General features: G+C 32.3%; 2 protein-coding genes and 1 non-coding gene across 4 annotated transcripts; 1 reads left to right on the top strand and 2 right to left on the bottom strand.

Annotated features, from left to right (window-relative positions):
• Positions 1–1004: 1004 nt before the first annotated feature.
• On the top strand, positions 1005–1199 carry LOC122721855. Its single transcript, XR_006348640.1, has one exon. It is a non-coding gene; the product is annotated as a U2 spliceosomal RNA (small nuclear RNA).
• Positions 1200–2921: 1722 nt separating this feature from the next.
• LOC110630802 (inorganic pyrophosphatase TTM2) lies at positions 2922–10441 on the bottom strand. 2 transcript variants are annotated; one of them, XM_021778388.2, is made up of 12 exons: positions 10055–10441; positions 8568–8924; positions 7216–7330; positions 6874–7069; positions 6681–6794; positions 6311–6484; positions 5035–5229; positions 4555–4677; positions 4368–4489; positions 4093–4216; positions 3714–3989; positions 2922–3326 (listed from the first exon to the last, which is right to left on the bottom strand). In XM_021778388.2, the coding sequence occupies exons 2-12, from the start codon at positions 8902–8904 to the stop codon at positions 3123–3125; spliced, it is 1980 nt and encodes a 659-aa protein (XP_021634080.1). In that variant the 5' UTR covers positions 8905–8924; positions 10055–10441; the 3' UTR covers positions 2922–3122. The 2 variants fall into 2 exon arrangements, with proteins under 2 accessions (XP_021634080.1, XP_021634079.1); XM_021778387.2 differs by having other exon boundaries at positions 9993–10440.
• A 4698-nt stretch (positions 10442–15139) lies between these two features.
• On the bottom strand, positions 15140–16933 carry LOC110600304 (peroxidase 11). Its single transcript, XM_021737120.2, has 4 exons — positions 16383–16933; positions 16051–16242; positions 15787–15952; positions 15140–15675 (listed from the first exon to the last, which is right to left on the bottom strand). The coding sequence occupies exons 1-4, from the start codon at positions 16752–16754 to the stop codon at positions 15251–15253; spliced, it is 1155 nt and encodes a 384-aa protein (XP_021592812.1). The 5' UTR covers positions 16755–16933; the 3' UTR covers positions 15140–15250.
• Between the last annotated feature and the right edge of the window lie 7117 nt (positions 16934–24050).

Here is a 24050-nt window from a genome sequence, read left to right as displayed (position 1 = left end):
AGAAGGCCTTATAAGTCTCTATCCTTGAAACCCCAGTGGACGCGTTTTAAGCAAAACCGTGCGGCCTTGAGCCAAAGCGGACAATATTCACTGGTGTGGACCCAGGACCCAGATGACTCAACGTCATCAGATATGATTTCTGCTGTAATCGACTGAAGCAACGGTAACTTAGCAAGTATAAGCTTCATGAACTCCAATCGGACCTCAGACCAGAAATAAATGTCAACTTCTCATATTTGAGCTTCAAGAAACAAAACCAGCATTTTCTTCCACCCAAAACTTGACCACAGGTTCCATGTCAACAAATGTCAGCAGTGAAGTGGTCACCAACAAGGCGAAAAAGATAGTATTGAGTTTAATCTAATCCTGGTCATGAAGAGAAGCATCCAGTTGCTTGAAATCAAAACGAAATAACTCAAAGCAGCAAGATTGTTCAAAGTAATCGCAAGCTTTTCTGGCATACTGCCTGCAGCAAGGAACTTGAGAAAGGAAGGCAAAATAAAAATGGGATGACGAATAACGTAAGAACAAGATATGTTAAAATTAAAACAGAACCAAAGTTACCTTGAAAAATTCAACCCAACAGACATCCTTCCTTTTTAACACAAAAATTCCATATTTTGGTGCAAATTGATTGATTTTTCATGCTGTGGAAGTCGAACGGTTTGAGGCAGTTGAATCAATCCAAAATTTGAATTCAGCTAAACATGGGGTATTTTCAAAGGAAATAGACTCGAGGATTAGACCAGATGAGGAAGGAGAACTCTATCAATGAATTTGATAATTAGCAAGGATGCAATCAATTACATGATCTGGCAAGTTGCTGATATGTCAAAAGTTGATTCATGATTTATCATCTGCTGTCGAAAAAGAGACGGAGGAGAAGAAGGGAGATATAAAAGGTGAGGAATGGTGCATGGTTAAGGAAACCCACATTGCTCCCACAGGACTTTATTGTTGGAAAATTGTCCGTATAAAATGTTGCTGAAATCTAGGAGTAAAGCATACCTTTCTCGGCCTTTTGGCTAAGATCAAGTGTAGTATCTGTTCTTATCAGTTTAATATCTGATACGTGGGCCATTGGTCCACATGATATTAAATTAATTTTTTAAGGGGAGAGCTCGACACAGTAGCTTGCTACTGGGGTTCAGGAGCGTCGCCCATGCGTTGCACTACAGCAAGGGCCCGGCGCACCCTCCAAATTTTAGTTCAAATGTCTGTTGGATCCTTGTAGCATTCCCTATTTAACTGCTTATATTGTAATGATGCGAAAGTTCAAATTTGTTAAGGCACTTAAAGTTTAATGTTCAATTTTGGCCATGTAAGTAAATTAATATGTATTAGAATGTTAAATGTTTTAATAATAAAATATTTTTTTATAATTTTTAAATAATAAAATATCGTTTATATAATCTTTAAATTGAAAATAATATTAGGAAATAAGTTTAATTATAGAAATAATGTTGTATTATTAAAATAGATTTATTTAGTTTGAAATGAGTTTATGTGGTAAAAAATTTAAAAATAAATTTATTGTCCTAATTTTTTCCTTAAACTATATATTTTTTTTAAAAAAATTATTTATTGTATTAATAAAATTTCATTGAATAAAAAGACATATCATTTCAAACAGAGAGACGATTATATGAGCAATTAGAGTAATATTACGATGAAGATTTATAATCATTCAAAATCAAATCTCTGCATAAGATAATTTGGCAAAAATCTCTTCAAGTGCCTATCTAAACCCCCTGTATAAGATAATTTGGCAAAAATACTCTTCATTCTTTCTCATCTTTCGAGTATAAATCATTAAAATTTCTCGAACAAAGTCACAGAAGAGAGTTTTTACGAAATAAAACTCAAATAAAGTTTTAAGATTGACGCTGTCGTTGCGATTCCAGAAACCCATAATAATTAGTAAACTTTCATTGAACATTACATTCCGAAACAATCGAACCAATAAAATTTAAAGAAAAACAACCACAGAAACAGACTCATGACTTTTCCATATTAACGAAAGACCTCTTTCCAATTCTTATCTATTGACTGAGAAACAACCATCAAAATGTAAAAAACTACGAAAAAATTTCATACCATAACTAAGAGTTTTTGTTTTCATCAAGACACAAAAGCACCACAGAAAAACTTTTTATTTCATCATTTTTGAAGTTTTTCTTAAAATTATCTTTTAATAAACTTTTTATTTCATCATTTTTAAAGTTTTTCTTAAAATTATCTTTTAATAAGATTGTAAGTGTGATAATCAGCAGCTTCAGCTGTTTGCTTGTGGATTTGCGGTGCAAATTCGTCCCACATCCATAAATCCGCCCCACATCGAAAGATGTGAAGAAAATTGAATTGTATATGATAGTTAGCACATAACTATTAAATAACTTGGATTAACCATTTTGAGAAGTGGAAAGTGAATTCAAAAGTTATTTGGGCTAATTCGGGTTCGGCTGTTTCAGTAAGCATGAGATTAATAAACAGATGTTTAATAAGATTGTATATTGACGAACTTCTTGTCATATGCAAATTATGAAGAAAAATTGTTGCTTCTGACGGACTTCAGAAAATTTTGTATTCTAAAATTTCTATATGTAAATAAGATTTATTAGCACCTACTTTTTAACATTACACTAAATTTTTTTTAGTCGTTTTAGTTTAAAAAATAATTTGTTTGCAAAGATTTTCTAAAATATTTTTGAAAAGAAAAAATATAAAAAACTGTTCAACATTTTGCACTATATTGTATTGATGGAAAAATATAATAAATTATAATTAATTAAGGAGAAAATATAATAAATATTTAAAAAGTGATTGTTGTTACCGTTTTTAGAAAAATAGAGTTTTCTGAAAAACGAAAAACTTTTTACGCTATAATGTATAAAAGCAAGAATGTCTTTTAAAAAAAAAAAGAAAAAAAGAGGAAGGCACTTAGTTGCCTCCCAACACTTGAAAGAAAATTTTCACAGTGATCGGTTAAAATTTTCATTTGACATATAGCCGAGCAGCAGGGCTGCAAGCAACACAGATCACTTACTGGGACTATTAAACAAGAAAAGAATTCTCAAGCTAGGAACAAAAATGTGAATCCACTGCATCAAACCTATTTTCAACTAGAAAATCCTTCTCAACATGCTGAATCCCAAAACACCAACAGACAAAATAACAGCAATTTTCGTAATTTCAATATCAGGAATCATGCTTCTCCTGCCCCTTCTTACTTGCTCAGATCTCTGTCCTAAACTCTCTCGAAGTAGATTGCTTAAAGTATCTAACTGGTGCATCACTTGCCGTTGTCCCCGCACAATGCCAGATATCTGCTTCACATCCAAAGATAAATAAGAAAACTGATCAGCAACTCAACAAGAAGACATAAAAGAAGCAACCTCCAAAAACCGAGTATATGTCAGAAGTGTTCAAGTTATCTTCTTATCGAATAATAGAATACATGAAACTTGTCCATGTCAACTTCCTCAAGTTCATCAACTATGGAAACACTTCTCCCTCTCTCTCTATATAATATATATATGTATATAAATTTCAATTATTTCTTTAAACAGCGAGTGTTGCTAAAACTGAATGTTAGACAGTCCACATCCTATATCAACATGGAAACTACAGTCTACACTCTACAGCATGATAAGTCAACACCAAGCAGTCTACCATCTCAGTCTCAACAGCAAATTTGGGAACTTTTATCTCACCTCTTCCATTAATTGTGACTCCTTAGCCAACTGAGAGGAAGATGAGGAATTGTGCATTTTGGATCCAGTCAAGGAGCCATTGCTTAAACCAGAGGTGAAGTAAGACATGGAAGAAGCATATCCATTGCACGCTTCAGGCTGGAGACCCAGTTTTTGTTGGCCGGAAGAGTTTTCGTTAATGTTTAATTTGGAATTTAGCTCTTCAATACGGGTGGTGAACTCGTCCATTCTATCATTTAGTGAGGAAATCTGTTCTGAAAGTTGAGTGAGAATTCCCTACATAGAAGGGAAGAAGAAAACAGATGAGATTGACAGAAGCAGACTGATCAGTTAATTAGCTTCATTACAGTGAAAAATGAAATGATACTTGCAGCAATACCTGGTTTGCTAGTAATGCCTTCGACTCCCGGTTTCTCTCACTATACCCCCGGTTATTTGCAGCAAGTCCAGCAAGACTGGATAAGTTCTTGTCCCTTTGACTTGAATATGAATGTGCCATACCGCTGCTTGACATAAATAATGACCGCTATTAGTCAAGGCAGCCAGCTTTTGACTGATGTTTCAACAACATGAATAAAAATGATAAGAAAAAGCAATAAAAACAAAAGGGTTTTTGGAGCTGCACGGAAATATTGTGGCATTAGTGGATTGCACCTTTTGAGATTCTTGTTTCTCATTGCAACCCTATCAGCAGAAGCTGGCAAAAGAGCATCTTTGGGGCTGAACACCAAATCCTCATCTAGACTGAGTTTTGACTTCAAATCATCTGGTAAAGCCTGCACAATGATCAGATCAGGACTATCCATGCACATGTCATCATAAGTATTAGATACTACCATACCATAACTTCATTAACAAGCTTTTCCAGCTGAATCTGTTCTATATAGGTCCGCGGAACATATGAGCCTTCCAGACCTAGCTGCTCTGCAACACATCTCACAACCAAGCGATCTCTTCCTTGCACCTGTTGGGAAAAAAAAAGATTTAACATCATGTATAATAAGTTAACTGGTATGTACTGGAGTCAGGCATCCCATGACATGAAATCTGAGAAGGATTATAAGTGGACTATGGATAAATATAAATTTAAATATTGCCCAAAAAAACAGGAGCAAGAGAAGTACAATAAACTCTGTCTAAGCATAAGAAATGTGGACGTTTTATTTATTAATCACTGTTTTTCAACCGAAAGAGTTTTCATTTACATCAAAGCACTTAGTATATAACTAGATATGCACTAAAAGAATTTTTATTTACATATAAGCACTTCATAGATATGCATTCCAAAGCTGATGAGTCCATAGAAATTATTTAAATGTACCTGAACATACTGACGATTTAATTGTTCCAGCCAATCAATTTTCACACACACTCTATCGTTGATGAATACATGGCTGCTTCTTTTAAGGATGGTTGCTATTGTGTATCCCAAAGCCATTAGACCACCAAGAAGCCGCACACTGACTTCAAAAGTGATCCTCGGCGAGATAACAAAAGGAGCATCTGTTACCCATTCCTGAAATTGAGAATATAACTGATTATAGTAGATAAATATATGGACAGTTGTTTTGCATTAAAATAGAAACTGCTCAAACTCCAAACTGCAGAAGATTATATTATCTCCAGTAGTAAAAAAAATTAATAACAATAGTCATATTAATAACAATTATACTGGGACCCTTAAAGATTTTCTTAGCTTATTATCCTAGGCATAATTTTACCCATGGTCTTTAGCCTGATCAGTAATTTCACTGCAATCAATATACTTTAATTTGCACAAGAGAAAAATTATTTTTCAACTTTCAACAGAGTTAGTTCTACATAAAAATATTGGAAGTAACCAACTTAAATTGGTTTGTACAATGATATTAGGTGATGTTAACCAATATTCTATATGCCAGAATACATTAACATCCGAACCGCTACGTTTCGAACCAAATAAATTAGTAACATAGCTTAATATATTTGACATAAGCTCTTGGAGCTCACATTCAATTGTTAAATTTGGATCAGACCTAACTTACCCCAAAAGCTAGCTTGAGGGAGAGGATTGCTTATAACCCATATAAGGGCATATTACCCCTTTCCACAAAGAATGTGGGATTCAACACACCACCTCACGCTCATAATTTTTACTGGCGTGTAACATATTTATGGGGCGCCCAACATCGGATGAGGAGGCTCTAATACCATGTTAAATTTGGGTTAGACCTAACTCACCCCAAAAGCTAATTCAAGGGGGAGGATTGCCTATAACTCATATAAAGGGCACATTACCCCTTTTCACAACCGATGTGGGATTCAAAATCAATAAATGTTGATATCAGGGATGAGAAGTTATGATGTACATATCCTTTTAGAACGTAAACATCATCATTCTAAGTGAGTCAACAATGCGGCTAAGGCTGGCTAAGTGACTTCGTCTTGTTTTGTGCCATTCATAAACATATAGAGGCAATTCCTTTCCAAAGGCATAGAACAACTAAAATTATTTTTCTTAACACGTATTTCTAAAATTTATCAGAGAATACAAGATGTTGAATTCTACTAGAACCAATAATATAATACGAAGGAAACAAAAATCCTAAAGGACAAACCTCGAACATAAGATTGTATTTTCCATCTTTGTTCCTCATTCGCAGATAGGACTGGCAAGATTCAGGATCTTCACCAGGTGGTAGAAGATATATATCATAAGTCTCCTCTGTTGTCTCCGTATGGTCTTCAGAGAGAGCAGCCTTGATTTGATCCACCTTCACCTTTTTTGCTGACTACAATTATTTAGACATCAGTATAAACAAAAATATGGCAACAAATAACTGTTGATTGGCACAGTGGAAAGTTTGTAAAATCCTACACTGCTTATGGGATATCTAGGAAGGACATTAACCAGCACAAATGCAAGTATGAGAATGAAAAATTAAAATAAAATAAAACAGCTCAACAGAAATCAAAGTGCAAAACAACCTTCAATATGTAAGTAGGACTCTGGAATCCAGAGAAAGGATTGAATTTGTTTATGATTTTTATGTGTGCTGTTTGAAGATCTGGCTCAATAAAAGCTTTGTACATTGGATATACCTGCAATAAAATTTAAGCTGAGTACTTGAAAGCATTATTATGCAGAATTGATTTTAACAAATATTTAACAAAACCAAACCGTTTCAGATATCTGCTGGATAATTTCCTCTGGTGCTTGGCCAGCACGATGGATGTCCCTTAGGACCCGTTTCACAAGGTCAAAATGAACTCCCCCAGTCACTGATACTCGAAGGTCTAGCAGAGGTCGCAGCTTTTCACTCAAGGCATATATCCCCTCGATAATCACTATACGAGAAGTTGGGACCTCAACCGTCCTATCACAGTTTCAGAGCTTAATTAATTTTGACAATAAAAGCTATGTATGAAAAGGAACATACATATGACATGATTTAGACATATAATAACATGACCTTCTGAAAGGTACAACTATTTGTACATAGCAAAGAAAGCAGTAGTTAACCTGTATCCAATGCGGGAGCTAGACTTGAAATCATATATTGGAACCTCCGCTGATTTTCCTGCCTTCAAATCATGGACATTCTTGAGCAATGTGTCATAATCTGTCAAGCGTGGATCTGTTCATAAACAGTTTTAGAACCAATAGTTAAAAAATGCATGCTCTATCTCAATTTCAAACCATTGGCTACTCTCATTAATGGCTCATAATATTCCAACTCCAAATGAACATATAAGAACTGTAACTGTGATAAGCTGAGTGATAATAAAATTATCTCCTCAAACAGAATGAAGACTACCACATACTCCAAACTTTTTGGAGAAAAAATCACTTGATTCTAACCGCAAGATAAAGACCGGATGATTAAACAACATATCTTCTGGCCCATGAGATAAAATGTGAAGGGACAAAAACAGGGTGAAGATGCTTTCTCATGGTTACAGTACATATCATATGCTCAAACATTCATGATATAGCATGACCACCCAAACCCGATACGTCATAACTGAAACCATGTTTAAAACAACAAATTGAAGAAAAAGTATCCCTAATCTCAAGATCTCAACACGCCTCATATTTATATAGGTCAACTCTTCCTAATTCCTTTCCAAAGCCCTAAGCTCCAGCAACATCAACAACCACCAAACCAGACCTTGTCTCATCATAAAACGAATAGATTTAATGAGATGATAAAACCATAAATGATAAGAGAAACTTGACAGCTGAGGCACAAAAGGGAATGCCATACCCTTCCTCTTTGTGATCATATCAAACTGTGATCTCATGCCATCTCCAACCAAACAGAAAACTCTTCAAGCATACTAAAACTAAAAGACTACAGAGGAAACAAAAGATTATAATCCATCCTAGATCCCACATAAAAGCAAATTACCAGGTTATAGGCCTCAAGTCTGTGATGAACACAGGACTAAATTGATATTGAGGCTTCTGAAATGCAGCATTGATAGTGAAGTATTATCATGGTATGCTAAAAATACCAGAAAGTAGACCTTTCCAGAAAATTTATCAAAATTGCGTCCTAGACTCCTAGTGCATGAAAGCATCCCAGACTTGCGAGCTCTGGGTGTATGGAGAGGTTGATGCGCACCCTGCTTTGCAGATAGGCTGATTCTGTGGCTCAAACCCATGAGCTCCAGGTTACAAAAGAAATAATTTTATTGCTAAACCAAAGCCACCCTCTTTTCCAGCAAATTTATCAACCAGATAAAAAAAAAATCTTGCAAAACCTGTCTAGAACTTGATGAAGACACGCCTTTGACATTATATTTACTCTAAACTGTTCAAAAGAATACATGGTTTCAAGGAAAGCTTAAACAAGCTCAAAGAGAAATCACCATCAAAATTGCCGTCAACAATTCGGCTAGAATCATTGTAGTTGTCCATTGAAATGACAGCAACACTGGGCATGAAGTTGAGTACCTTCTCTGTGAAAACAGTCTTCCCAGCCCCTGAAGGACCTGCTAAACCTATCAGTATTATTCCATCATTGTTTTGGGCCAACAACTGGCATGCACGGATAAATAGAAAAAATCCTTTCTCAAATGTATAAGTCTGTTGAATTGGAACAATCTCGTAGCGATCACAATCCTTTCTCTTAACCAATCTGACTTGGTCTTTCAAGAGCCCATGCCTTTTCTGGTGTAGTTCAGCACTAGAATTATCTCGGTCCATAGTAAGAATATGCCAACTCCCTTTGATTGAAAGAAAAAAGAAAATGCACCAAAATAAATAGTATCAGTGAGAGAGTGAGAGAGAGAGAGAACACAATAACATCTAAGAAAATGTAGGGAGATGATGATTGAAAAACATGATGAAACAGAAGACCCAAAATTTTGAAAGAAGTCAACAGACATCTGAAGTAGTAAAAACATGTACACGTTACAGTAGTAGATTTTTGGAGCATACTTTGGAGCAAATCTTGTCAGTTATTCCAGCATTCATCTATAGTTAGGAATATGAGCTAGTCCTTGCTAATGCTATAGCCTTACAGTTCAAAGGCAATTCTGGACAGTTTGACTCTAACTTTCATTTCTACTACAGCCTCAATGCACATACAGAAATAGCAATTCCACAACAAAAAAAAATATATGCAAAATGCCTCACTCATATAAAACAAAGTTACTGATGTAGCTGACAGCATAATGCGGACGTAGTGATATTAAATCACAGAATAATTTCGGGTTGTCTGCAACGGAAAAACATGGAACTTCATATGGACTTACTCATTAGATTGATAAAACTAAAATAAGTCACTATCAACACCTTAATGCCAAATTAAGGCATTAAATCACATTGCTGCCACATTAGCTATAGCTACTAAAGGAGGAAAAAGGAAAAGCTACTTCAACTATGTCGCCTCATGGAAATAAAGAAAAAAGGTAATTTAAAAGGTCCCAAAAAAAATTAACCTACTGCCTTAGGGCAAAAATAATATAAATTTTGATGAAAACCACCACCATTGTGTAAAAACGAAAAAGCACCATTGCCAAAAATAGAGTGAGTGAAATCATAATATATACAAAGCACCATGATTAGAAAATCACTGAAACCGCAGAAAACAGGGTCAGCTCAGTTCCAACAATTTCTATGGACACAACATGACATCATATCAAAGTAACCGCCTCATCAAACCCACAAATCAAATGATCAAAAGAACGATTGCCCATATAATAAATTGGCAAAACCAACAGTACCCATAAGGCAAAATGGATCAAAATCAGCGAAGCTAAGCTAAGGGGTTGCACAGTAAGAGCACTAACCGAATCAGAGTGAGTTCAGTTTATTTTAATGCAATGAGTGACAGGAAGTTCTGGCAAAATACCAATGAACAAGAAGGACCTATGCGGCTACTCGTATAAAAGTCGGTTTCTCGGTCCAACGAAGATATTTCTTATCGTAGAATAAAAGAAGTATCTGATTTTTCCAGGTTTCTCTTTTCTTTTCAAGAGAATTTTTTTTTTTTTCAGAGAATCTGCAATAGAGCTCAATAAAGGCCGAGAGTCCAAAGGAGAGTGACTCAAGGCTGAAAGAGAGGAGGTGCTTTATATAGGGCTCTTTAATTTAATTTCAATTTAAAATTGTAATCATAGATTTTCGTGTTTCCACCGTAATCAGCAGTCAGTGTCGAAGTAGGACTCTCCACTCGCACCACAGCCCCATGAGACTTCGCGCTTGTTTCAGCCGCAGAGGTCAGCTTAGCCTGTGCGATTTGCGAAGTTTCATGAAGATGGTCATGGGCATGGGTCTCGGATATGGATTTCGCTAAGGTTCGGTTATCAAAAATCACAAATGGCTTTTTATCCGATTTTGTTTTGATTAACTATATATTTTAACCAAATTTTATGAATTTAGCTCTAGGTGTGATTTGTCCTATTTTAACTAAATTCTTAGGTAGGTTGTCAATTTTTAGTTTTTTGATATTATAATTTTATTTTTATTTTTAATTTTAATTTAAGTTTGATAAAAGGTGATAAAAAAATTTTGTAATGAAATTGTCATAACTTACACTTTTTAATTTTATTTTCACATATAAAAAATAATTTAATGAATTTAATTACGATTTTATAATCAAATTTAAGGTATCAAATCTAAGGTTATTTAGCAATTAGGAATCAATTATTGATTTAGGGTAAAATTAGCGATTATAATTTATATAATGAAGATTATGAGATTAAACCGCAAGGCTTCAAGTTTAATATTAATGAATTTATTCATTGAATTTGGTCTAGTTTCCATTCAAAGTTAATTATGATAAATCTTTCAATCGGTTTTCAATTTCAAATCCAAATATGGTTGGTTCATCACGGTTGCTACCATCATCATTTCATGACTAATAGATGTAAACCATCTTCCACTCTTATGTATTTTTCCATAAATTAATTAAAATATTAAAATAAAAATTATCAATACATTTTGTAGTTAGATGATAATTGTAAATTAATATCATTCAAGTCAATACGTGATAAATAATCATAATGTAAAAAGTAATAATTTTAAAATAATAAATAAGTAAATAAAAATTATAAAATGAACGAAGCATTAATTTATATTAATATTAAATGTAATTAATATAAACTCGCTTTATAAAAGGGAATTTAATAATGGTTATATTAAATATCATTCACTATTTTAATTATATGTAATTTTAATAAAAAAAACATTTAATAAAAGATCTTTAAACTCATTTATACAATTATATTATATCCACTTTATATAATAATTTCACTTATACGAAAATATTTTAAAATTTTCACCATTAAATTTAACGGTTTTATTCTATAAAAAAGAATGCTATATATTAAATGCACCCTTTTTACTTTATTTATTTTTTATATGTCGTTTTAGGATTTTTTTTTTTCCGTAAATAGGCAATATCTTATAATTATAATACTTTATATATGTATATATTAAAATTTATCTGTTAATAAGTTGAGCATTTCCAAACGTTAATTAGATTTATCGTATTTATATAAATATTTTAATTTTAGATAATTAATACTCCCTTTTGTATTATAATTTTTATTATTTTTTTAGTTATTTTAAAATTTTTATTTATTTTTATTTTTTAAATTATAGTAATATAGAAATTAATTATTATAAGTATATTTAATTTTTTTTATTTTCAATAAATTTTTTAAAATGTCTTTTAATATTTAATAAAATATGGATAAAATTAAAAAATTAATAAAAAATTATATTTTTAATATATAAAAAAATAAATTAAATAAAAATTATGAGATAGGAGTAGTTTTTCTTATTTATTTTTATTAAATTTTAGTACATTTTTTTTTTATTTTTGTATAAAAATTTTAAAACAAGAAAGGAGAAAGTAGTAATGAAGTATCATAATTAAGCATTGGAAGATGCAATTTCAAGCATATGAAGGTAAGGACATTGTTGATGGTTCCTAATTAAATAGGATCAAATGTTGCTTTCTTGTGCCATGCATGGTTCAATTTCAACTACAAGGAACCTACCCATGCCCTAACAATAATTGCCCTTCACCCCTTATCTTGGGAAATATATAGTTCGCATAATTTAAGTTTTTTTTTAATTAGAGTCGTCCAATCACTATTTTTGAATATTTTTATTATTACCAATTAAAACTCATAAATAAATAATTATTAATAAAAAAATATACAATTCAGACCCTATTTATAGACTAAGGTTATTAATAAATAGTTTTACTTTTTCATTTATAGTCTCATCATAGTAATAATAAATATATTTATTTCATTAGTGGATTAAAATTTAGATATAAATTATTAACTTTTTAAATTTTAAATAAAAATCAGTAACACTCACAAATTTAGTTTAGTGATAAGTATATTTAAATATTTTTTTTTAAATGAAGATCGGGAGAGTAGAACAGATCTCTCAGATTTATTTAAATACATTTATTACCCGACTAAATCTGTGAATGAAAAAATTAGTACGCCTTAATTATGATTAAAGATTTTAATTTAATTTTAAATTTAAATTTAAATTAAATAAATACATTTATGTAACATAATTAATCGGAATGAAATATAGAGTTGGGACTCTATAATTTCAGAATCTTTAAGATTTTTTGATAGAGAGAAATTTTAATTATCATGAAATTTAATAAATATAATAATGCTATTGTTAAAAAATATATACATAGTTTATTTTTTATATTCATAATTATTTATTATCTCTATATTCTATAAAGATAGGTCTGTATTTATTGTTATATGGATTAAAAAAAATAGATAATACAGTTAAAATAATAATTTTATATTGTCTTTTTAATATATCATTCAATCATATTACTTTACCATTATTTTTTTTAAATAAATTTTGTTTTCATAATATATATATATTAGATAACAATATTAAAAGTTAGAATGCTCCCCTTGTCCAATCTCTTAAATACTTTGACTTATTTAAATAATAATTAAGGGTCAATTTTATTCGTATTATTTAATTAGAATGCATGCTGATATAATTTTGGTTATATGTAATAATTTGTGGCCATTAGGAGTTGAGGATAAATCGTGTCTATGCGTCAATTGGAAACTTGTTGGAAATGGAAAAGATAGAAATCGGTGATTCCAATTGTGTACGTGGTCTTGGCTATTGGCTTTTGGCTTTTGGCATTTGGCATTTGCCTTTTAGTTGTTTTTAGAGGGCTAATTTTCCACAATCTCCTTCTTCCAATTTCCATTGGCTTACTTTACCATACCCACTTGTAATGGTAGGGAGATTTTGAAAGTGACCTTTCACACTTTTAATTTGCAAACTCAAAGACAAAATTAAATTATTAAAATTAAAATTCATTTAGTATTTATTTATAATTGCAAAATTATTATTGGGTTTATTAAATTATCATTAAAAAAAATATTCCCCTAACAAAGAAACATTTGCACATGCATCACATTAATATAATTGTCCTTATTATGCCATTCCCTCAACAGATTACATTACTAATGGGGAAACAATGGAGAAAAGTTATTTTTTTAATAGTAAAATGTAAATTTTATTATTTTTATTTATAATCAAAATGAATAATTATATAAATAAAAATATAATTTTATTTATTTTTCATTCGCTGTAATGTTTAAGAATTTTCAATGGATTATAAATTTTAGTGGGCAATTTTATTTTTTATTTTTTTTTAAATAAGAGAATATGAGTGAAGCATCATATCCATATCCCACATGAGCTCATAAAATTGCCACCACTTTTTTTTGCCATTATTCTCTGACCAATTCAAAGATTATTAATTTCTACTGAATTGATGAGACAATTTGATATGATCACAACTCACAAGGAATCTAATTATCCACACATTTCATTTCTTCATGCAATGCTCAATCATTCACTTCATAGTTCAGAGAATCAAATATTTATTTTATTATCTGAAATTATATTCTCAACTTTCAGAAAATTTCTTTTTCATAGTGTCTAAATTAAAATTATATATATATAATTTGAAATTTCAAAGCTCAAAATTTTAACTTTATTGAGTTTAAGTTTGAATTAAAAATAAAAAAGTTAATTTTAAAAAAATGAAAATTAAATTATAAACGTTTTAAATAAATAAAAGATAAAATTAATAGGTCCAGCAGGAAATATGGGAAAACGAAATTTGGAGAAAAAGTGGATTTCTTCATGTAGAAGACACCACCGCTTAGGATTGTGACATTCTATACAAAAATTACAAATTTCAATGAAATTTACAAGAAAAGCACAAAAGCTATGGAGGTTAGAAAATTTATCTATTTTTCAAATTTCAAGAAGATGTTGAAAATTCTATACGGTGGCAGCCATACCGCATATTATTTCCCACTTTCAGTAAATTACGTTTACACGCTTTGGGCCCAGACTAGACCAGGCCCAGCGTCAAAAAGGCTAGAACAGAAATCGGATTGATTTAAATTAAAAATTAATATTATAATAATTAAATTGAGGTTCCATTTATTTCATATATAATATTATTTAAATTTTTTTTTTACTATTTGTAATGTTTTAAAAATTAATTTAACAGAAAATATTTTTTTAGTAAAATATAAAATTAAATAATTTTACGAAAACCGGCCTTCTCTTTAGTAATTTTTATGAGGTTTGAAAATTCTATAAACACTATTGAATTTATGTATTATCACACTTTGTTTTCAACAATCAAACAATAGACAATGAATTATTTTTTAGAAAATAAATTTCTTGAAATTATCCTGAAAATAAATGAAGCTGAATTATTAAAATTTGTATTATAGATTAAACGGGAGACAAATAGTTTCAAACTTACATGTACACACAGATAAAGCATGCAACTTTTCTTGATGAGTTTTGTGTCTGAAATTGTTTCTACAACTGTTAAAAAGGATGAGATTTTGGGGCAGGATCCAAATGGGATTTAATTTCATGTATTTAAAAATGAATCAAAGGGAAATTCTACTTCATTTTATAAATCTGTGTTCTTCACTTCTTGATATATATGAGGAACAAATATAAATTAATTTTCTATAGTATCATGGTTTGGCAGGCTGGCAGCTCATGTGTTCACAAATCTGCAGTTCTTCCTGACTTCTCCATTGGCAAAGCTATCAGAATTGGTAATATTTCCCAATTTCACCATAGAATCAGAGAATTGCTGGAAGAAACCTATTGGGTCATGAGCATACTTCACAACAAGCTGCTTTGTCTGAATTCCAAGAATGCTGGAGTACAATTCTTGGTCTGAATTCAGTAGTCCTTCTCCTTTCAATAGAATCTGATAGTATGAGTTGTCGAAAAGATTAGGAGTGATATTGTCCATTGCTGAAACGTTATTGTCTCCACCTCCAGCAGCTGGACATATAGATTTCAGGTTACTCAGATATGTCTCTGACATTGGACTCCTGTCTGAAGCTGTTTCAAAATCTCCATAAATCCTTGCTCGAAAATTCGCACACCGAGCCATGCCTATGGTGTGTGCCCCTGCAGATTATGCAAATCCGTCGTCTGAAGTTTTTAATGATATGAATATGCAAATTTAAAGTAGCAGTTCCGGAGTCTGGACAGGTTGACTGTCCCTGTAAGAGATTTTACCTGACAGGGCTACCATATCTGTAACAGACAGGCCCTGATAAAGAAACTTGGAAATGATAGATACAAGACCTTCATCTGCAGTTGGAATATTTGCTGACGCAAGCTCATAGCTTGCAGTCTTGGAATCTTTCCTTCCCACGGGAACATCCCAATATGGTCCACCGACCTGGCAGCATTTGACAGGAACAAAGAAGTCTTCAAGATTCTTAGAACAAGCGAAAAATGAAAATATTTTACTTGGAACGCCATTGTATTATACAGTACCAGAATCACTGCATCTCTTGCAGCAATAGTGAGGATATCTGCACAAGATACTATTTCAGGGCACTCAGATTCGACCTTGTTCTTGATCTTATCAATGATTCCAAAACCTTTTAGTGAGTTTATGTTTGGAGAAGATTTCTTCTCTCCTCTCAAACTGATTGTGTCGTCTAGCAAAACCGATCCATCGCATCCCTGCACCCTTTGAACAATAAATTTAGAAGCTCTGAGAAAAAAAAGGAAACTATGAACTCCCTAAAATGGCATTATTTGGCCAAGGGCAGGCCAAAAAAGCTCACAAGTGAAAGTAATGCTATAAGAAAGTGGGAGTGGACCTGAACAAAGCAGTCATGGAAGTGCAGTCGTACTACAAGAGCTGCATTGCGTGGATCTGAGAGCACTTCGCATTCCATTTCTTTCCTGATAATGTCGAAGACAGTGGGGCAAGTAGATGCATAGTAATCCAAAGACAAATGAGAGTCATCACTTGCATACAAGCCGCTGCTAAAGATGAAGACAGAAACCAAAAGAACAACCTGGAAAAGCTTAGAGTGCAAGAGAGGCGTCAATGCCATTGTTGTTCTTTGGATTTCTTGAATGAGAGGAGGTGGGAGAAATGGGTTGGAATATGAGATATATAAGAGAAAATAACGTAGAATCTGTGTTTTTTTTTCCCCCTTTTGCACGGGGGTTTGAGTATTTTGCATAGTCAATAGCAGATGCAACTAATTATGTTGGCCTGGTTGGTGGGTACTCCCAAACTAAAATCACCAAAAAGAAAAAAAGAAATGTTCAAACTTTGCAAACAAAATGCTTTGCCATGCCTATTGCTTCATGATTTGTGCAATCTATTACCAAGCCTGAAACTGGTAACAGCTGAATCTTGATAATATTTTACTTAACCTTCCTACTTTCAAGATTCACAATATTTATGTCATAGAAAAAGGTTCAATTAATTTATTATTTGAAGCGTGAAGTTATCTCCTTCAACCTTTTAGACTGTTATTTGGTGTGGACTTCACGGATTGGATGGTCTGATTTTAACAATTTAGATTTGAAAATTTAATATTTAATAACTGAAATGAAAAATTCGATAAATCGATTTTAAAAAATATATTAAAATATTTCTAAAATTTTACAAATTTATTAATTTTTATCATTTTATTGATTTTAATAATTAAATAATTTATTATTCAGTTTTTATAATATAAGAAACTTAACTTAGTTTCTCAGTTTTGTAAAAATATCTACTAAATAGTTTTTTTAGGACACTTGACTTCTAAAATTAATCAAGTTAATAAGTCTTTTAAAATTTTAAGATATTTTAATTTATTTTTTAAAATTGATAAATTAATTAATAATTTTTTTTATATTATAAGTAATGTTTTGAGATCCAGAAAATAAGATTTACGGTGATTGTGTGAGTTTTTATGGAGAGAAAGACGTTCCTTCCCTTTTATTTCTTTTTTTTTTGTCTGTTAGTGACGTTTAACCGCCTATCTCTCTGTCACTCAGGTCCGTAGCCTCTCTCCATGGCAGGCGGCCATTTAATTCTCTCGACGCACATGCGAGTAGGGCTGCGAAGTGACTGGATCAGCTATTCTCCCTCACGTCACATTACCGGACTATTACTTCTCGCTGGGCTTAGGCTCACAGTGGATCCGATCTGTTCTGCGTGTCCGGATCAAGACTTGAAATGTTGGGTCGGTCAGTTTAAGGGGGTTTCATGGGTTTTGGACCATCGTTATTCTCTTGAATCCGGTCTCGCTTAGAGTAGAAAAAGTCCGGCGGTCTTCAGTAAGATTTGTGGTCTATTTTTTAATTATTTCTCCATGATATCACATATCATACATATTTATTCTTCAAGAAATTAAATTAGAAAGTGTGTATAAAATTAACCTGCCTAGCTTGCTTTTCAAAGAGTGAAGATGTAGATGGTGGAAAATCATCAGCCAGTCATGATCTTGAAGTGCAAGATTAGGTGACTCATAAGGTAATATTTAAAGACATGACGTAAGAGCTGGACGATGTAACCATCCCTTTCGGCTGGTTGGAGTTATGTCTGGGCTCCGAGTGGTCTAATGGAAACTATGGGCCACACCCACAAAAGATTTGATAATTGACCACAGAAAATTATGGCAAAATTATTTGATTGGCCACTAGAAAAATAAACATTTCCGTATCAAAGCAAACAACATTACAATTTATAAAAGGTTTGATAATGCATTGTTTCCCTGTGGTTCTACAATTTTCATGCAAGTGAACAAGTTACAAGAAATATATGTATGCTGGCCAGCCGCAGCTTCTAATTAATTAGCACAACCTTGTAGATTTGCAGCCGCAATCGTAACTTCAGCATTCTCACATGAAGCTGAGACTGATGAGGAGTTAGGCAGTTTAGCGTCTGCGTAGATCAAATCAATATCATTTAACTCGATTCCTTCGCAAGGAACAGATGGGCTGCACAATAAACTCACTGCAACTTTTGAAACTGAGGTTCCCCTAATTTTCTTGTATTGAATGTCAGAAACTTTTACTTGAGATGGCTGCATAAGTAATATTGATAAATTAATGCGTAAATAACATTAATGGTATTAATTTTAATGATGTTATGATACATTACCTTTGATATGTCTCCGTAATTCTGATCTATGATAATAGGATTCTTGACATTGTTCATAATAATATCTTCAAAAGTAATGCCTGATGCTTTGCTTGGTGGAGAGCCACCCCAGGTTTTGATCCTCACACCGTTTTGGGTATTAGATAATGTACAATTCGTTACTAAAATTCTATTAACATCATCTTCGTTCTCATATTTACCCAGGCTACCAATACTATTGAAAAAAAAGCCAACAAAATAATTAAAGAAGTTAATGAATTAATTAAAAAATATGGATAATGAAGTAACATTATATGATTTACCTAATACCATGTCCTGGGCCACAAAAAATTTCAGAGAATGTGCCGTCAGTGACTCCATCTCCAATAGAAATGCAATCATCACCTGTTCTAATGGTACTTTTAGTTACTGTAACTCTATTGGTTGAGCTTATATGTATTCCGTCAGTGTTGGGACTTTCATCAGGAGCAATTATTTTGAGATTCTTAGCTGTAAAATGATTGCATTCTGTGATATGATAGTGAAAAAATTTACTATTTACAGAAGTGATTTCAGAGATAACCCCATTCGTTACACTTTGAAACTTGATTGACTGCACAAATATATATATAGAGAGTATCAATAAAATAATCATAAAATCACTTAAATTTGTTTAAATTACTTGAGAGATATTGATCTTACAGAAGGAAGCTTGGTGCAATCATTATTTTCCTTGCACTTCCATATTTTAGGGCCTTGTCCATCAAAAATTCCGCCGCCAGTGAGAGTCACTCCATTAATTTTTTCAAACAAAAACCAATAATCCTCATATTGACTCAAATTAGTTGTTGCTACTACAGTCCCTTGAACTTCAACAATAATAGAGTTGGAGCTTTTGCAAGGTCCTTGAAATACAACGGGTGATGTTAGAAAAGTCCCTTTTGGTACAAGAACTTTTGCAGGATCAGCATTTTTCTTGCATGCCTCATTCCAAACATTTGTGAAAACCTGCATAATTAAACAAATCATTGATAGTAATTTGTGGTATGCGTAGAAAAGCCCTTTTCAATAAATGTGTTTATTAAAGAGAAATCTACCTTTGCACTGTCAGTCTTTCCATCTCCAATAGCACCATATTTTGTTACATCAAAAATCTTAGTAGCAGAAGCAATAGGAGTGTCGGAGAGGCCACGGCAATGGACTTCCTGTGCATGTGATATAAAAGCTAAGCTAAAAACAAGAAGAGTCTTGGCATATGAGATTAAACTTGAAATGGCCATGGTGAACTTGAAGTTTTCTTCTTCTTGTTGTTCCCAATGGCTCTGCAATTTATAGCTTAAAGTATGTAATCTTCTGTTAATAATTAAGCTCAACATAAAATTCATTTTAATTAAATTATTGTCCATGTTAATTAAGGATCATCTCAAATAATTTGGTGTAGCAATTATCTTACTAAAAATAGTATTATTGGATCTCTTGCTTTATAGAAAGAGTTTTGATCAATTCTATTTTGATTTGGATTTACCAGTAATTTGTTTTCTATTTTAATTTGTATACAAAAATTTAGTATTTAATTGTAGAATCTTAATTTATTTTTTTATATTTACAAAAATACATGACTATTTTTATGTTCGTATTTCTTTTTTTTGAAAATAATGTTCGCATTTCCTTCTGCATTATATTTAATTTTATTTCATTTAGTCATATGTATCTTCAGATTTCCTTCCTCATTCATAATTTTCTTTATATTACATTCTTCTATTAGATTTTAAAATTATATTTATTCTATATATTAATTTATATTGAATTAATGTAATTATAAGAGAGCCTTAATAAATCATATTTTAAATTGAATTAAGCCATTAAGTCTATTTGTATTTTGATTTGGATTAAACTATTTGTTCTTGCGGGAGAAGAAGGTTGTCCCCCGAAAACAAAACCTCTTTGATTCAAAATGCCTACTTGACTGCCCTAAAACATTTTTTTTTGTTCCAAGTACAAGCAAGTTCATACTGTAAAATAAATTAAATAAAATTTAAAGATTTTAAAAATAAAGTAAACAAGTCATTATTTATATTAAATTCTAAACTAGATTAAATAAATTCTTTAAATTTTTAGAAAATATCAAGTAGTTCTTTACTTTTTTTTCCCCTAAATGTCATTCTATTTATTTGCAAGTAATATCTTTTAGTGACATTTATAAGTTTATATTGTCTGTTGAAATTGAAATAAAACTCACATCGATTTCGATTTTAGGATAGGGTAATATACGCCTTATATTTAGACACTTCCCCTTAAATTAACTTTTGGAGTAAGTTATATCTAACTCAAATTTAATATGATATCAGAGTCTCTTATTCATATTGGGTCTCCCATAAAAATTCAATAAAAAATCCAATAAGTATGTGACGCCCCGTGTAGTTCTGAGTGTATTTGGAATAGGATAATGTGCCAATTAAACACTTCTCTTCTTAATTAATTTTTTTTGAATTAGACCTGATCTAAATTTAATAACATTTCATTATATTATAATTAAATTGATAATAATGATTATGACAAGCACAACTTACTATAGATAAGTCTTTTGAATAATGAGATTATCTGATTATTCTTTAATTACATTTCATTTATAAGATTGCATCTGATTCAGAAAAATTGAACACAAACCAAACCAAAATCCTACAGAACAAGACAGTATAAGATCATTATCAACTTTCAGAAAGAAAATAAAAACTCAATGTCATGAATATTCCAAATGCCTATGAATCCCATGATAATAAAACAAGTTCTCAAGTCTTAAATTCTCAAGCTGTGGTCTTTCTCACTTGTTACATAAAATCATGTAAAAGCACCTTAGCTTACTGATAGGCGGTTGTCAAAACCGTAAAAAATAAACCTATTATCAATCAATAAATAAATTTGCAGATAGTGGCAATAGGGTCGAACCACAAGGATTTGACACCAAATATATTCCTAATAATGACTAAGGCAAGTAAATAGCAAAAATAAAAAGGGGGTTTTGTTTTGAAGATGTACTAAAGCTAATTAACAATAGAAAGTAAATAATTTAAAGATGAGTAAATCAATAAGAGAAAAGTTTCTAGTTGAAGTATGGATCTATTTCAGATTGTTTAGAATTGATCATTGATTCTTTAACACTCATATTTATTTCAATAAATTAGTTTAGGATGTGGAAGACGCTTCTCACAATCTAAAAATCCTCCTTAGTTCTAGTTTGATTAGGAAACGTTCGCTAATCAAACACTAGTTAACAAGTTGCCAAGGAACGTCCTTGGGGCTTTTAGCATCGAACAACTGTTAACTGCATTAAGACTTAGAGAAACCTAATTCTAACCTTGCCAACCGCGTGGTCAAGTTTAGATTATGCAATTTGATTAAATGTGTGTTTAAATAATCTAAGCAATTACGGACCTAAATTATTCAAACAATTGTTACTCAAGCAATTAAAAGCAATAGGCCTAAATTGATTCTAAAAGCAAAACAACAATTATAGAAAGATCAAATTGCATAAATATTGAAAATAAATAGAAGTTTAACAATGGAGATTTAAATCTCCCAATTCATCACAAATCTGAATTCTCCAACTTCAACTAGAAAGGAATGAATTTAGCCACTCATGGTGGACAAAAATACAAAAGAAAGAAGAAAGGAAGAAGGAGACAAGCTTGCTGTGTTTTCTGCAGAATTTCTGCTGTGGAGAGAAGATGTGTTTGCTGGTTTGGGCTGCCTCCTTTTATAGGTGAGGAATTCCAATCCAATTAGGTTTTGGAATCCTAAATTGGATTGGTCCTTGTCTTTGATCTCTTCTTTAATTGTGAATAAATCTTCTTCTTGAGGAGGTCTATCTTGAGAGTGACTCTTTGAGATGCCCTAGGATTGATCTTGAAGTGTTTGAGAGGGGTTAGGACTTCTTTATTTTAAATCTTGAATTTCTGCACTATCCCGCTTCTACTGTATTTTCTGCTGTCAACGTGATTGGGGCAGTGATTTGGGCAGATCGCTGCCCCAATCGCTTTCTGTGAGTCAGTCCAGTTTTTAGCTTTCTGTCTCTGCTTCCTCCGCTTGATTTGGGCAGTGATTTGGGCAAATCGTCATGCCCAAATCATTTCTGCGTGTTGCCTCCGGGTTTCTGTTCCTGCGGGTGACTTGGCCAATTCATTGACCCAATCAGTCTCCTGTGAGATAGTTCAGGTTTCTGCTTTAGCTTGATCTGGGCAGTGATTTGGTCAAGTTACTGACCCAATCACTTTTCTTGTCATTTTTTGCACTTTTTCTCCAGTTTTTCAATTTCTTCATTTTCTGTAAAAATAAGACAAAAAACCATAAATTAAGCTGAAAAATGTGTAAATAAGCAATAATAAAGATAATAAAAATGTGGCTAATTTATGTTCGATCAAATACCCCCACACCTAGATTTTTGCTTGTCCTCAAGCAACAAACAACTTAGTCAATCAAGCTCCTTTTTCTTTAGAGCCTAAGTACCACTTATGTAACGACCCCAAAAAGGACCGTCACCGGCGCTAGGATTCAGGTCGGCTTAAGGCCGCCAGAACCCGTAGCAAGCCTGCTATACTCTCTGTGTACCTGTAACCTCATACATGATCATATATTTTCAGTGAAAATAAAACTCTTTTCTGAACCAAGGCTTAACCTGTGCATGCACTATCTCTGTACTCTGTACTCATGTACTCTGTACTCTGTGTCCCTGACTAGAGCTTGCTCTAGATAGGTAACTCATACCTGTTAAGCCTGGTTTTCACATACAGGAAAACATATAACATATACAAATCATGTAAAAAACATACATTACTAGGTCTAGGTCAAGCAACAACTATTACATCTCTTTAATTTTACATGTCCACTCTAAGCTATTACATATCTCTTCTCTCTTCCTGTACTCTGCTCGACTGTCCCTGTACACTGTACACTGAACCTGCAAAACTGGGGTTAAGGGAGTGGGATGAGCTCTATAGCCCAGTGAGTAGAACAGTAATACATCTCAGTAAAATATGATCTCATGGAATGCATCATATCACAGACAAGCCACATCAAGAGTAAACCTGTCACCACATAGTCCCAGTAACTCTGTGCCAGGGCGTAGAATCGAGCACCTGGTCTTCCTGTCATATATGTATATGTGTATATAACACCTGTAAACTTACCATTGCCAGGGCGTAGTCAAAGGCTCCTGGACTTTGCTATATACCTGCCAGGGCGTAGTCAAAGGCTCCTGGTCTTTGCTATACGTGCCAGGGCGTAGTCAAAGGCTCCTGGTCTTCCTGTCTGTGACTATTGGATCATTCAGCATTTACTCACATCATCAAATAACAATGCAATGCAACATATTCGTGAAGACTAATGCAATCAACCTATAGCATAA

Source organism: Manihot esculenta, chromosome 14 (assembly GCF_001659605.2).
Source record: "Manihot esculenta cultivar AM560-2 chromosome 14, M.esculenta_v8, whole genome shotgun sequence".
Taxonomy (NCBI): Eukaryota; Viridiplantae; Streptophyta; class Magnoliopsida; order Malpighiales; family Euphorbiaceae; genus Manihot; species Manihot esculenta.
This window is presented reverse-complemented; position numbering and strand designations above follow the sequence as displayed.

What these genes read in the sequence shown, in the direction of transcription:
- LOC110630802 (XM_021778388.2), bottom strand. Translation starts at nt 8,904, where the DNA reads ATGGACCGAGATAATTCTAGTGCTGAACTACACCAGAAAAGGCATGGG. An exon ending in TGTTGACGGCAATTTTGATG is followed by an intron (nt 7,331 to 8,567) that starts GTGATTTCTCTT and finishes GTTTATGAACAG; the next exon opens with ATCCACGCTTGACAGATTAT. An exon ending in TCCAGCAGATATCTGAAACG is followed by an intron (nt 6,795 to 6,873) that starts GTTTGGTTTTGT and finishes ATTTTATTGCAG; the next exon opens with GTATATCCAATGTACAAAGC.
- LOC110600304 (XM_021737120.2), bottom strand. Translation starts at nt 16,754, where the DNA reads ATGCAAAATACTCAAACCCCCGTGCAAAAGGGGGAAAAAAAAACACAG. An exon ending in CAAGAGATGCAGTGATTCTG is followed by an intron (nt 15,953 to 16,050) that starts GTACTGTATAAT and finishes AAATGCTGCCAG; the next exon opens with GTCGGTGGACCATATTGGGA. An exon ending in AGATATGGTAGCCCTGTCAG is followed by an intron (nt 15,676 to 15,786) that starts GTAAAATCTCTT and finishes CATAATCTGCAG; the next exon opens with GGGCACACACCATAGGCATG.